The sequence below is a fragment of the Bos javanicus genome, chromosome 2 (assembly GCF_032452875.1).
Source record: "Bos javanicus breed banteng chromosome 2, ARS-OSU_banteng_1.0, whole genome shotgun sequence".
Classification (NCBI taxonomy): domain Eukaryota; kingdom Metazoa; phylum Chordata; class Mammalia; order Artiodactyla; family Bovidae; genus Bos; species Bos javanicus.
Genome location: NC_083869.1, coordinates 128,194,477 through 128,209,919, shown reverse-complemented (window position 1 = coordinate 128,209,919; position 15,443 = coordinate 128,194,477). Strand labels below are relative to the sequence as shown.

The 15,443-nt window shown below is 40.5% G+C and overlaps 1 protein-coding gene across 11 annotated transcripts in view; it reads left to right on the top strand.

Moving 5' to 3' along the window:
* Positions 1 to 2,594: 2,594 nt before the first annotated feature.
* The window catches only part of SRRM1 (serine and arginine repetitive matrix 1), a 31,771-nt gene continuing 18,922 nt past the window's right edge, over positions 2,595 to 15,443 (top strand). For 3 of the 11 annotated variants that reach the window (XM_061393112.1, XM_061393108.1, XM_061393107.1), the window contains exons 1-9: positions 2,614 to 2,751; positions 5,334 to 5,423; positions 5,734 to 5,856; positions 7,958 to 8,128; positions 9,099 to 9,214; positions 11,131 to 11,334; positions 11,811 to 11,999; positions 12,289 to 12,408; positions 14,453 to 14,721. In XM_061393112.1, the coding sequence (XP_061249096.1) occupies positions 2,731 to 2,751; positions 5,334 to 5,423; positions 5,734 to 5,856; positions 7,958 to 8,128; positions 9,099 to 9,214; positions 11,131 to 11,334; positions 11,811 to 11,999; positions 12,289 to 12,408; positions 14,453 to 14,721 (1,303 nt within the window). In that variant the 5' untranslated portion in view covers positions 2,614 to 2,730. Of the gene's footprint in view, positions 2,752 to 2,801; positions 3,133 to 5,333; positions 5,424 to 5,733; positions 5,857 to 6,145; positions 6,276 to 7,957; positions 8,129 to 9,098; positions 9,215 to 11,130; positions 11,335 to 11,810; positions 12,000 to 12,288; positions 12,409 to 14,452; positions 14,728 to 15,443 lie in introns of those variants that run through there. The other 8 variants (XR_009731646.1, XM_061393105.1, XM_061393110.1 and 5 more) reach the window with 6 other exon arrangements.

Here is a 15,443-nt window from a genome sequence, read left to right as displayed (position 1 = left end):
GGGGAAAGGGAGCCGATTAACCCAGGAGATGAGTCTGGAGAAGACAGTAGTGAACAAACCGTAAAGGGCTTTGAGAGTCACTGTAACTAGTTTGGACTTTATCTGGAGGACAGCCAAGAAAACACTGATGAATTTTAAGCAAGGAAGCAAAAGAATCAAGATTATCATCTTAGAAAATCACTCTGTATATAAGATGGAGACATCAACCCTGAAGGCAGGGACAATGGTCAATAGGTTAGTGCAATGAGCCAGACAATAACCCAGACTGCCTAAAGAGGCAATGGAGCTAGAAGGAAGTTGAGGTGAGAAGGCAAGTTTTGATGGTTGTAGAGTGTGAAGAGAAGGATGATGACAGGGAGAAAGGTGTGCTCATTCATTAATAAGAAAACAGAGGGTGAGACAAGTACAAGGAAGATGAATTCAGCTTGAGCTACCTATAGACATCAAGCAAATGTCAGCAGGAAGTTGAAAATACAGGTCTGGGGCAGGCCTATATCCGATACGTAGGTTTGAGAGACAAAAAGGTAATCGAAACCAAGAGAGGACAGATAGGTCACCTTCTTTTTCTGAGAAAAAGAGTTAATGACAGAACCAGAAGGAAAACCAACTTTTACAAGATAGGCAGCAAAAGAACAAAAGCAGTGAAGGAAGGATAAAACAGAATGACTGATCGGAATCACAGAGAACAGTAAGACATGCATTGTGATTTCATAGGCCCATCTAGTTGACTGGCTTGTTCTGTAGAAACCAGCCACTTCCCCATCTTTGACCCTCTGACAAAGCTTTTGTTCATTCAACAAAATGGAGCCTATGCTATCAACATGTGCCAGACACTGTTCTGTGCCATCAGTGTACAAAAAAGACAGACACCTTGACTTTATGGAGCTTACATTCTGGTGTGGGGAACAAACAAAATAAACACAGTAAATATAGGTAAACAAATACTAGAGAGTGATATATGCTAGGGGAAAAACAAAGTAGATTAGGAGGTATCGTGGATGCAGAGGGAGTATGTGACTAATTCCCAACGGGGCAGTCATGATAGCCTCATTGAGAAGGTGATGCTTGAGTAAATATCTTTACATTTGCAAGTAGATATGTGGGGGGAAGAACATTCTAGGCAGAAGTTAAAACCAGTGCAAAGACGTTGAGGCAGAAGCTAGCTTACGAAGTTCAAGCATTGAGCTGTTAGGGTACTAGAAGATGAGATCAAAGAAACAAGGGGATGTCAGGTGGAAATACGAGGGGCTATTGGCTTTTGAGCTTAGGACACACTTCTACGTTTTTGTGTTTTAACGGGGCCACTCTGACTCCTATATTCAGAACAGATGCTGAGTGACAAGGGTAGAAGCAGGAAGGCCAGTTAGACCAAGGCAGAAGTTCAGGCCGAGGATGATGGTGTTTTGAACTAGGATGATAGCAGAGTGAGTTTCTTGATGGTTTCGAAGTGGGATATAGGAAGAAGAGGAGCCAAGAACAACACCGGTGTTTGTCTCTTATTAAACAAAACTGCCATCAATCAAGGCAGGGACGACTTCGGGAGGAGAGAGTCGGTTTTCGGCGGAATGGAGGGTGTTCGAGAGGGAGAGGAGCCAGCAGCCCAGTTCCGGGTCAGGTTAAGTAGGCGATGTCTTCCCAGTGGAAACGTCCAGGAGGACGTTGCCAACACACGTTTGAAGTTCGGGAGAGAAATCTGAGGTGGAAATCTATGAAGCTGCTGTTTAAAGCCGTGAGAGTGAATAGTCTCCAGATGAGTGCTGTGAACATAAAGCAGCAAAGGGAGGTGAGAGTGTGTTGGAGGAGTGACAATAGGTGGTCAGAGAAGGGTCAGATGCTTATCAGAGAAAAAGAGCGCGCTTAGAGTAAGTGTAGCAGAAGACATCGATGCTGGAGTCCTCACAGTCAGAGCAGATCGCTGGAGAGGCAGAGCTGAGCCAGCGAGGTCGACGCCCTGGCCTCCGGTCTGGAGACCGGCCGCTTCTCCGTCAGGCCCCCAGGGCCACAGCTTTCCTCAGCTTCCTGCCCGTAAGCGTGGGGACCGGGCAGCCGAAATCGAAACTCATCTAAAGGACAGTTCCAGCTTCTCCCTAAAGCTAAGGAGTTGTACGGAAACGGGAGCAAGCCGAGGGAGCGGGGCTAGAATGCAAACTTCACTCATACTACGTAGCTCGGTTACTTCAGGGCCGAAGTCAGTAACTGGCAAGCTCGTAAAACCAACACAATCACAACTTTCATAACGACAGGGGAGGCCGTAGGCTTTTCCTCTGCGCAACGGCGGCCTCGCTAGCGTCACTATGAGGTAACAGTCTTTTTCTTGAAACGCTCCATGGAACCCCAAGGCGGGAGACCTCCCCCACTACGAGTAGAAGGATGGGTCAATTCACTCTCAGCAAACGGGGCTACTTAAGCACCACAAAAGGATTCGCAGGGCAGGGCGAGCCAGTGACTCTCGCACGCTCCCATTGGCTGAGATCGCGAGGCTCTCCTCATGGGCCGGCCAATGGAGAGGTCCAGAGCCTGGTAGCAACCCCTCCGCCATACAAAACGCGCGTGCGCAAGTGTGACGGGCGCTCACCATACTGAGCAGGCGCAGCCTCGTGTCGGCTGGAGGGGCGGGTGGAGCGCCGCGCGCTGCGTCCCGGCGCTCGGCTTTCCCTGCCGGTCCCGCCCTCCGTCGCGGCGGCGCGGTGCACCTTGGGATAGGGAGCGATCTCCGAGCGAGGCAGCAAGATGGACGCGGGATTCTTCCGCGTAAGTAGGAACGCGGGGACCTGGGGTGAGGTGGGGGGGTTATCCGCAAAGCCCGGCAGGACGCCTGGGCTCAGGACGGGGTAGCCGGCGAGCAGAGGCTTCGAAGATCCTGAGGATCCTCGGTGGCAACGGACGTTCCCCTCTGCCCTGCGGCGGGGACCGGTGCGCCCCTGCGCAGTCTCCTCCTCCGGAATCGTCCCCCCTACGCGGCGGCGACGACGGTCGCCGGAAAATGGCGGCGGGAATAGCAGGGAGCGATACCTCGCCTCCCGGCCTGCCTGACGGGGCCTGCAGACCGAGCCTCGCGTCCCGCCGGGCCCTGGGGCCTAGTGGGCCCGCGAGGAGGAAGTCCTTGGGGGGAGGCCGGAGGGAAACCCTGAGGTGACTGGCTGCAGAAGGGTGTTGGGGAGGACGGGTTTGGGGGTACCGCTTCAGGAGAGCGTGGACCGGAAGCGACGTTGAGCAGCTTTTCTTGAGAAAGCGGGCGCCGACCCCCCCCTCCCCGCCCCCAACCCGGGTCTAAGCCTTCGGGAAGGCTCCGGGTCAGAGTTCGCGGGAGCTCCCGCCCAATTTGATATCTCTTCAGGGAGGGGAACGCGGATAATTTGTGTTTAGAACGTTTGAATCCGAGACTGCGGGCAGAGAGCTCAACAAAAAGTGCGCGTATATGAAGGCGGGGTTATGGAATGGATCTGCTCCACTCCTTCCCGCTCACCGTCCCCCCACCTCTCCAGTTTGTTTTACTCTTTTGAAAGTCTGCTCTAGGAAAGGCGCCTTTAGATTCTCAAGGGTCTGCGGACCCATCACTTGAAAGCAGGGACGTTACCGCCTCGAAATTACCCCTCAGGGCCCATAATTTATCGAGCGCGTGTTGGAGCCTGTTCATCCCCTTTTTCACTTTTGTAGGAAATGAGCACCCAGTCGAGATCTAGATCGTGGTTTGGCAAGTGACATTAAGAGATCTAGAGTTTGCAGGGTCTTTTTAATGCTGAACGGACCGTGTAGAGACCAGTTGGTCTAAGTCAGAAATAGGTTGGCTCTTTCCACTCCGTGGAGTATGAAATATGCATGGGTGGGTGTGTGTTTAAAGGAAAAGTTAAAAGAGGGAAAGACCGGGACTTCAGTAAAGAAAGCTTTTGACACTTCAGAACCAGGGTTGAAATTTCTTTTCAATTGACTTTAAATGTGTTAGTTTTTCATTAAATGTTGAAGTGTTATTCCAGGCGTTTGACTCAACACAGCCAGTGATATGACTGTTTTTAGGTTAGTTTCAGTTGAGTTTATCAAATTTTCACACTGCAAATTCTGTCAAAGTATTTTGTAGTAAATCCTGAGTATTTCCTGTAGTGTTAATGTAATGTTTTAAAACACGAGCGTATTCTTTTGATATTTTCATTATTTCTCATGGAAAGGAATTCCTAAAGGAAAAGAGCAAGATGGTTGATAAATTTAAAAACGAGGTTTGCTTTTAGTGTTGGTAAAAATCTAGAAGAAAAGAGTACAATATATACTTCCCACAGTTCCTTAGAGGGATTGATTGGATTTGAGCTGAGTTAAAAGATTTTAGGAAGGTTATTGAGTACACGGCCATTCAGGTAGTAAGATAGAAATAGTAGCTTTCATTTGCTGGACTACTGCCATCTGCCAGTTACTTTAAGTATATAATTTCTGATATACACAGCCCTGCGAGATAGTGAATAGATTTTAGCAAGTAAGGAAACATTCTCGGAGAGGTTTAGTAAGTTTGAGGACACACGACTTTCGTAGTGGCAGAGTTGGGGTTTTGATCCACGTTCTTTACCTTCCTAAAAGAATTTTCTTGATCACCTTCCAAGGGACAGTGGCCAACTCTCTGAACCATTCGGTAGTTTTCATAGCACAGCCAGCTATTTCTGTATTTAATTGGGCCGTTAGGAATGACAAAACTCGTAGTGATTACTTGGTGGTCCAAGTAGTGTTTGAAGGCTCTCATTTTTGCAGTTTCTTTGCAGAAATTGAGTTTATTAAAGTAAACCTCCTATGTTTTTCATGCATCTCAAGTTCTGAAAGTTGTGAAACAACTACGTTGTGACTAACACAACTAGTCTCAGGGTGTTCTTTTTCCTCTCCCCCTGTTTTGTCACAGTCATTTTGCAAGCATGGTACTGGCTTTCAGAAGAGGATGAAGCTTAATGGTTTTGTTTAAAAAGGATGTTAATATTTACTATATTTCAGTGTGTTCTCATTTAAAAAAACAAACCAAGAAGAACCTTAAATGTCTTAGCATAGAAAGAGGTGAAAAAGATATACATCAAATATAACTTGGTTATGGGGGAGGTGTTAGGTTTATGCTATATTCTGTGTATTGTTTGACTTGTTATAGTGAGCATATATTTTGTAACTTTTAAATACAGTCAAGTTTTCAAAATGTTAGCTGTGTTGGGAAAAGAGTATACATTTTGTACCTGTGAATATTAGCTATGATATTTCTGTTTACTTGATTACCCTATTCCAAAACTGTAAAGGTCATAGCCATCATTAGCAAATAAAAAATAGGAGTTTAACTTTGAGCTCTTAATTGAAATGTGCTTCTCTTCCTACAGGGAACAAGTGCAGAACAGGATAATCGGTTCAGCAACAAACAGAAGAAGCTACTGAAGCAGCTGAAATTCGCAGAATGCCTAGAAAAAAAGGTATTCTTCTGGTTAAACTGTTCTGCACTTTTATAGCACAGTTGGTTCAAACATTTTGGCTGTTTCGGAGCTGGACTGTAACATAACTACTTAGGAAAACATTTATAATTAAACATTTTCCATCTTTCAGCAACAATAGCAAACACTTGGAGACTGGCACAAGCAAATAAGAACAAGCTCTTAATAAATTGTATCATGCTAAACTAAAGAATCATAAGCAAAGGAACTTTGTTAAATAAAATTCTTATGTGAGCTTTCTTTCAGGATTGTGAAGCTGTACTCAGTAATAATTGCTTGCATCTTTTATCAGGTGGACATGAGCAAAGTAAATTTGGAGGTTATAAAGCCTTGGATAACAAAACGAGTAACGGAAATCCTTGGGTTTGAAGATGATGTTGTGATTGAGTTTATATTCAACCAGCTGGAAGTGAAGGTAATAATATACAGATGGCTCTTATTTCTGAATATGTGACATAATTTTGTGAATCTATGGAAACTGAATTTTTCTATGGAGTACAAATATAGGAGGGTTATTTTACAATGTTTGTTGTGAAAAGAATTCACTTTGTAAACAACTATTAAGGCTGGAAGTATAGTGAAGGTACATAGTTTTGAAAGATACACAGGTGAAAAATCAAACTTATTGTTTGTAATTTTGCTGTTACATGTTAAGTTACTTTGACAGCAATTTTCTAATGATAATGTGATTTATGATTTAAAAGGCCTGAACCAAAATGGAAGTTATTCCTTGCGTCTGAAGTATAGCACCATCACCTTATTAGGTCACAGCAGAGTGAGTGTCCCAATGTCGCTCTGACCCAACTCCCTTGATGATGCAGTGTGTGTTTGGAGGTGAGTTGTGTAAAGTGGCCGAACATCAACAACAACAACAACAAAAAATACAAACAGGAAAGAGCAATGGGTAAATCTATACACTGCTCTTTAAAAATACTATTATGAGATGGACTTTTATGTGAAGCATGAGGGGCAATTCTGATTTGATTGGATATTGTTTTTAAAATAATAAACTAAAATTTTTAGTTGTAGCTGCATGTCAGCTAGTCAGCGATTATATTTTAGGCACAGAATTTTTTGTTTACATTATAGTTAAACTTCAGACTAAAATAAATTGACAGTATTGTTAGACCCAGTTGATGTAATTGTTCCTTTCTTCATACATGAGCTATGAGATGACAATAGAATTGATGTTTAAAAACAATTTTATTATAAGATAGTCTGCTGTTATGCCACGACACCCAAAGGACAGTAAGATGCACCATATAACCTTTTGGCAAATATACCAATGTGAATTTACTTTTACATTAATCCTTTTCCCAAAGAGTTCGCCCTTGTGTTTTGACAGAACAGTTGGCATTTCAACTGATAAGGTATTTCTATTTTTAAGACATAATTTGGTAATTACATTTTGTTTTGAATATTTGCAAATAGTATTTAATTTTAAGAACATGTTTCTTTTTAAATGTATGCATTTTACTTAGAAAACCAGGAACATGGGAAAATGTTTTTTAAATGATGATTAAAGATAGATTTTATTGGAGAAATGCTTTACTGATTTGTATTTTAGTGCATTTAAAAACCTTAAGTATCTGGTAGTATTCCCCTTATAGTGAGCATGAGATTAAAGTTTAGAACTTTTTTAAACAATCTTTTCTTTTTTTGTGGTTGTGTACTCATTATTGCTTGTTCGTCTTTTGCAATTTAGATAAATGATATAACATTAAACTCAAGGTGGTTGAGTTGCAGTAGGGAGTCGGAAGCAAGCCAAGGGAACATCTTTCTCTACAGGGGACTTGGCGATTCCAAACCCCCAAGGTTCCAAGAAGAAACTGAAGACACCTGGAATCTGTACTTGCTTTGTGCTATTGAGCTGTGCTTGTTATATGGACCTTGTTGCTTGACCAACAGATTTAGCATTTAAAAACCCAGTTATTTCTGAGAAATAATAACCTCTTAGCCCTTTGTGGACAGTTGAGAATTTGAGGTGTTGTTATAATAGATTTTCCTTATGTAGAAGTGAAACATTCAGCTTAGTCTTCAAAAGTTACAGAGTGCATGCATAACTGGACAATAGATATTTTATAGAAAGCTATCTACAGTGTTAGAAGTGAACAGTTTATATACTTTCTATTTCTCGATGAGGGAGAATTTCCAGACAAGCAGGCACTTTCCTTGTTAGTAAATGCAAGAATTTGTGGATGTTCCATGTTGGTTTTTAAAGTTGATAAATGTAAGGCCCACTAACAGCCATAGTCTAAAAATACTTATGAAATCCACAAAGGATTAACAGGCTGCTCTGATGGCTTTTGGTAGAGTGAGAGAGAGAATTTGGTAATCTGTCCTAGAGATTACATTGCTGAGAAACTACTAGGGAAAGCTATTTTTAAAATAGTAAAGAATATATGTATCTAAGCCCCTATGATAGACTTAAAAATACTAATTTAAATGAGTTTTAGATTGGTTGATTGGTTTGTTTTGAAGTAACCTGTCTTTCTTCCTGTCATGTCTTTTTGCAGAATCCAGATTCGAAAATGATGCAAATCAACCTGACCGGGTTTTTGAATGGAAAAAATGCTAGAGAATTTATGGGAGAACTGTGGCCCCTACTCTTAAGTGCACAAGAAAACATCGCTGGGATCCCTTCTGCTTTCCTAGAACTGAAGAAGGAAGAAATAAAACAGAGACAGGTAAATGGCCTTTACTTTTTTGTAATGTTTGACTTGAGAGAGTAGTATCCAGACTGCTGAGACATTTTAAATTTTACATGTCCTGGCGAGGGTCAGTATGTTTTTCTCTACCGTAATATGTTTGAATGTTCAACTTCAGTTCTCTGCTTCCCTCACTGTCATATTCCTCCCCCACCCTCAACAGTGAGTTTAAAATGTCATTGTCCCAGAGTCCAATAATTTGGTAGGTTTTATATATGTATATATATTTATATATATATAAACATTAAAAATATATGTTTGTGTGTATATATATATTTTATAAAACATACCATATACATATATATATACATTAAAAATATATGTGTGTGTGTGTATATAGTACATTAAGCTACATATAGCTTAAAAGAAAATTGAACTTTAGTAATAGTGTAAAAGGTAAGCACAAGCTCTTCATATGGGCAATACATTTTAAATCACGAATGGATAATACAAATGTGAAAATGATTTCTTTTTTCTTAGTAAGCTTGAAAACAGCCAACAGCCATTCTCTTTAGTTCAGCAAGTATTCAGTACCAATCATAAAGTTTGTCTGTAGTGCCATGTGCTCAGTCATGTCCAACTCTTTGTGACCCCATGGACTGTAACTCTCTGGGCTCCTCTTGTCCATGAATTTTGCAGATAAGAATACTGGAGTGGGTTGCCATTTCCTCCTCCAGGGGATCTTCTTGACCCAGGGATCAAACCTACATCTCCTGCGTTACAGGCAGATTCTTTACCCACTGAGCCATCAGAGTTATTCAGTCTGTAGTATGGATGAAAAAAGACCAGTCTTATTGAAAAGCAGAGACTGATGAAATGACAGTTACCTAAAATTGGGGTGGTGAAAGACAGTTATATATAACATTGGTTTTTATCAGATATACAGTCTTCAGTTTGCTCGTTAATCTCAAATGGTCAACTGTTTACTTTGAAAACCTTATCTTTACAGATTGAACAAGAAAAGTTGGCATCTATGAAAAAGCAAGATGAAGACAAGGATAAGAGGGATAAAGAAGAAAAAGAAAGCAGCAGAGAAAAAAGGGAGCGGTCTCGAAGCCCAAGAAGGTACTGCACAATCTGCATACCTGATATTTTGGGGGGTTTATGTTAATTTATTTTTAATTGAAGGATAATTGCTTTACAATATTGTGTTGGTTTCTGCCATACATCAACATGAATGAGCCATAGGTACACATATGTCCTCCCCACCTTGAACCTCCTTCCGACCCCTCTAGGTTGTTACAGAACCCTGGTTTGAGTTCCCTGAATCATACAGCAAATTCCCATGGTCTATCTATTTTACATATGGTGCATACCTAACGTTTTATGAGTATCTTAGGTATTAAAATATTGTGTCCAGAAAGTTACACAGTTTAAAAAGGAAGCTAACAGTACAATTCAGGAAATTTTTCCATCATACAGTTTTTGTGGTGAGCTATGGCTTGCCTCCGGACTAAGATATTTCTTGTTTTAAGACAGATCATCATTTGACTATAATAATTATCTCTAAAATCTAGGTAAATTAGTCAGTCCCTTAATTCCTAAATCAAAATCTTGGCTTGTCTTTCATATTGCTTTAAATTATTTTGAGTTACTTTAATGTACTCCAATTCTTTTTTCTTTAGTTTTTTTTTTTTTTCAATTAGAAGTCTATACCTACTAGCCTTTCATATTGCACTTTTCTTAGATGGTTGTACTGAATGCAAAACAGATACTTGCTTTCTTTTTCCTTCCATTGAGACTATGGTTAGGTTCCCATTTTTTAATCCATGATTCAACTTTTGTATTTTTGCTGGTGAGAATTCCATTAGGCTTTCCGTTTTTAGGATTCTAATATCTTCATAAATTAGCTGGCTGGAATTAGTAAAGAGAGCAGGTAATTTCTTTGTCCCTTTTATTGATATACTTGATATGAAAAGCTGTTAGCAGGGAAGCAGTAGTTCTAGAGTTATGCACAAATCATAGTGGTAACTATTTGAAGTGAACCAGATTTACTCTTTTATTTCAGGTTAGGGAAACTGCTGTTGAAATGGAAAAGGGGCTTCTCTTCCCAAAAAGCTCTCTTAGGCAAGTTTGATACATTCATCCTCTTCTGAAGAGCATATTGCTTTAATTGCCCTAGTCATTTTTTGTGCAATACCAAGAGTACCTGATGAATTTTGATGGGATCTGTCTGGATCTAAACTGCTTTTTTAGATCTGATTTATATGCAGAGTGTCCCTGATAGCTCAGTTGGTAAAGAATCCACCTGCAATGCAGGAGACCCTGGTTCGATTCTTGGGTTGGGAAGATCCCCTGGAGAAGGGATAGGCTACCGACTCCAGCATTCCGGCCTAGAGAATTCGATGAACTGCATAGTCCATGGAGTCGCAAAGAGTTGGACACAACTGAGTGACTTTCACTTTGAACGGACAGCTTTCTTATTTCTACATATTTCATTCCTTTTACACGTCCTCTTCCTGTAAAAAGTTGTCCTTTGGTCTTCTCAACTCTCAGAATGATTAAGAACCTAAATCTAGAGTCCTAGGTCAGTATGTTCCTCTCTTATAACTGTTATGGGACTGCCCTGGTGGCTCAGACAGTAAATAATCCACCTGCAATGCAGGAGACCCAGGTTTAATCCCTGGGTCAAGAAGATCGCCTGGAGAAGGAAATGGCAGCCCACTCCAGTATTCTTGCCTGGAGAACTCCATGGACAGAGGGGCCTGGTGAGCTACAGTTCATGGGGTCACAAAGAGTCAGACATGACTGATTAACACTTATAACTGTTAAACTAGAGAATGTTATTATCCTTCATTTGCTTGTTTTTCTGGTGTTATCTCAGCCCTTTTCCTGTTAAATAAATGTGAGACAATATCTTGTATCTATAGGAATTGCACAGGTGTAGACAATGGTGTAAAAGGTTAACCTCACTTATTTTGACCCTTTTCCCTGGTCCACGTTATTTAAAAAACCTGAAAAAAAAATTGCTTTCATCCTAGACGCAAATCCAGATCTCCTTCCCCTAGAAGACGATCTTCCCCTGTCAGGAGAGAGAGAAAGCGCAGTCATTCTCGATCTCCCCGTCACAGAACCAAAAGCCGGAGTCCTTCCCCTGCTCCAGAGAAGAAGGAAAAAACTCCAGAGCTCCCCGAGCCATCAGTGAAAGTAAAAGAACCTTCAGTACAAGAGGCCACTTCTACGAGGCAAGTACATAAAAATTCATTTTTAAATATCACAGTTTTAGTCTGTTATTAAGTGACAATAAATATACTTGTGAGTTAGAAATGTAAACTTCTTTTCCTTACAGGTTTTTAAAATGTAAAGTTAGATTGTTGAAAAGAAATTAAAACTTTATAGTAGAGTATAAGTAAGATGACCCAGAGGTGACCCCTGCTACCTGCTGGTGGTGCTGTTTCAGATATTGTATATACTGTAGCTTGCTCCCCCATCCCCCGTATCATGGACACCTTTGCACTCTTAAAAAATACATGTGATTAAAATTGTTAGTTGTTCACTGGATTTCAGTGATGTATATACATCTTTCTAGATGTCTTCATAGATTTTGAAAACTTTTTAAAGAGAGAAATAACTTTTTCATATCATTGTATTAAGACTTAGGAGTCTGAGTAGAAAAGGCACAAAATAAGCTTTTTTTCAACCTCCCACCCCCACCCCACAGTGACATCCTGAAAGTTCCCAAGACTGAACCAGTACTAGAGCCTAAAGAACCTTCTCCAGAGAAAAACTCCAAAAAGGAAAAGGAAAAGACCCGACCAAGATCTCGGTCACGTTCCAAGTCAAGATCCAGGACACGTTCTCGCTCTCCTTCTCATACTAGACCAAGAAGGCGCCATAGATCTCGATCAAGGTGAGTAGTGCCTTTAAGATCTGAATAGATGTTGGCTTTTTATGTGTTCTCCTAGGTAGAGTTAGGTAAATTATTTCAAAGCAGTAGAAAATTTAATTTAGCACAGGTTTATGTTTTGGATTTCCAGAGATAATTTGAGAACACTCTCTACATTCTATTAAAAATCTCCACACAAATAAGAAATTGTGTCCCTTGAAATCCATTTTTTAAATGTAGCTGTTGAGAAAACTATGCTAAGGAATTCATTCCTTGCGTATGGTTTATTCAGATTCTAATTCTGTTGTGGCAGATCATACTCACCTAGAAGGCGGCCAAGCCCAAGAAGACGGCCATCTCCTCGAAGAAGAACCCCGCCGAGACGAATGCCTCCTCCACCAAGGCACAGGAGGAGTAGATCTCCAGTGAGACGGTGAGGGTTTGGGGGTTTGGGGGGGTGGCTTTTCTAAATGTGGAGCTGTCAGGTGTACAGAAGTGCATTTTGTCTGTTCCAGGCTAATCTTTGAGTTAGTGTTCCTTCAGGAAAGAAAAAAAAAGAACTCATGAGCAATAATAGGTAATGTCTCATGAAGGGATACCTCATTTGAGGTGTAATGCTGTTATTTTTGAGTGGTAACACTTAATCCAGTGTTAGAAGATTAAAAAAACAAGACATTCACCATCTTTTTGGGTATTTGTGTTCATCTTTACCCTTTTGGACCCTACCAGGAAATCTTAAACCAAGTAAGGGAATTGTCCACCTTCTCCTTTTGGCTTTTGATTACCACTAGCTTCTGAATATAGATGACTATAGAGTCGATAAACAGCTTTTGTTACTGTTCAGTCACTAAGTCGTGTCCAACTCTCGCAACCCAGTAGATGGTAGCCCACCATGGGATTTCCCAGGCAAAAATGCTGGAGTGTTAAAATAATCCATTATACATAATGTTTCTTCCATATTAAAGAAATAAGAGTACTTAACAATAAACAGTTCAAGTAGAAATGAAATGATTTGAAAATTACAGCCTCATTGCATAGATAATAACCATTAATGGCAGTTTGGTCCTGTTTTTGAAGAGACTTGGCATAAAAGTCACTTTGTCAATACTGGGGTTCTTAATTTTTAAATTAGCATAAGGTAAAATGTTAGGATCAAATACTTTGAACAAAAAGATTATTGCCACACCTGCCTTGAGTAGAGGTGTAGTGTACTGGTAGCAGAGTTTTGTGCCTTCTTGACGATGCATTTCACCTGTTTTTAGAAGGAACTGGTTATTGTGCTTCAGATTATATTTAGGACAGAATGTTTTGTGTTTTGAGTCTCTGAAGTTTTTTCAAGGAACCAAATCAACTTGGAGATAATAAGCTCTGTAATTTTGTTTTGTTTCTGCAGTCTGAAGTTTTCCAGAATCCCATATTTTTAAAGAAGATATTTTGGAGGAGTTCTCTGGTGGTCTAGTGGTTAGGATTAGGCACTTTAACTAATGTGGCCCGGATTCAATCTCTGATTGAGGAACTGAGATTCCACAACCCTTGCAATGTGGCCAAAATAAGACAGAAACAAACAAAAAAGACAGTATTTTTTTCCAGGGAGGAGTTGTCCAGATATTTTGGACCATTTTTTATAAGTACTAATAGAAATTATGGAATTGATGTTACTAGTGAGGAGACTAAAGATGTAAATGGTCAATTTTAGGCATCCCACTTTTCTAAAATTTATTGTTCCTCCTTAGGAGAAAAGTAATGCTGGTGCTTTGTAGTATAAGGTTAGTGGAAACAGCTACTTCTCATACTGGAGTTTTGCAAACAGTGTGTTTTAATTGCTTACTAAGCCATTTAGCAGTCAAGATAATTTGCAGATTGTGTAAGATTCCCTTTCAGCCAGTTTTTGTCTCACACTTAAGGTAGGGTTTCTTTTTTTCAGGTTCTCAGGAATTCTTCCGCCAAAGGTGAATTCTGCAGGTACACATAATTGCAACAGAACTTACCACAGATTTTGCCGCAGAATTCGAGAGTCCCCTGCTTCTAAGTTTATGTAGCTAAATGAATTCCTAATATTGTGCTTTTTTTTAATGCAACATAAAAGGTTGCTTGACATTGTGTTATTAAATGAAAAAATACTTTGCCACCCCAATTTTGTATGCAGACTCCAAAGCACTCATTATTCCTAAGGCGAGAAGAGACCGGTTAGTTGTATAGCACTTGACATTTTATAACTATGGGAAAGACAACTCTCAAACAGAAGCATTTATCAGAATAAGTTATTTAGTTAGTCTCAGAGCTAGCTGTTTCCTATCCTGGGTTTTGGTTTTGTTTCACACTTTTTTAAAAAAGCAAACTCATTTATGTGCTTAGCTACATAAACTCAAAAGTTGGATAAAAATAGCTGTATTTTTGTGTAAACTGTACATATACATACCTGTAAGGTCATTCTCTCTAAACATGCAGTTAATGAACATGAGTACTTTGTTCCACAGAAGAAGGCGTTCATCGGCATCCTTGTCTGGGAGTAGTTCATCATCATCTTCATCTCGTTCCCGGTCACCGCCAAAGAAGCCTCCGAAGAGGACATCCAGCCCTCCTCGAAAAACTCGTAGGTTATCTCCTTCAGCAAGTCCTCCGAGGCGAAGGCATAGGCCATCACCTCCAGCTACTCCGCCGCCAAAAACTCGTCATTCCCCAACACCCCAGCAGTCAAACCGTACAAGGAAAAGTCGTGTTTCTGTCTCTCCAGGGAGAACTTCAGGTAAAGGTAAAAATCACATAAAAACAGTATGTTCTTCTTCATGTTGTCCCTGCTCCTTTCAGAGTATGAGATAGCTGGGTAGTATTTGTGTCGTGCTTTTTGTAAATTTGCTTAGACTCTCACCTTTTTTTTCCTGCTTTAAGCTCCTGGGGGTTTGCTGAAATGGAGTTTACGTGTAAAATGGTTTTGTTTTTAGCATTGCCCTCTGGCGTTGAGTAGGTGGAAAAATGTACTATTACCAGCCGTGGGCTGTTAGAGTTGGGGTAACTTACCAGAAGTTTGTGTTGTCATGGTAAAGGGATCGTTTTATTACTATGAGACCAGTTAACTTTTTTTTATACCCTGCAGATATTTTGTTTGATATCTTACTGGAGGACTTAATATTCTGTTTTAATTCTTTCTGTGGCATATTGTACTCTCTAGGGAGGAACATGGTGTCCTCCTAAAAGCTGGTTGGTTTTTTTTAATTTAGGCTCTAGGCAAGGTTCTTCTGAGTGTCGTCCTTGCTTTATTCTGCAGATTGATTTCTGAGGCACTTATGATCTGTGATCCTGCCAGGCAAGTAGAATGCTATGTTAGTCTTGAGTGAAGGTTGTGGTCTGCTGGCGTTTGTTTCTTAAGTGTTAAATACACAGTGGAGAAAAACTATGGTATCCATTTGAGTTGAGCCTCTGGTACTTAGGGCTGGAATAATAAACAACCTGATAGGTGAGTAGAGGGGG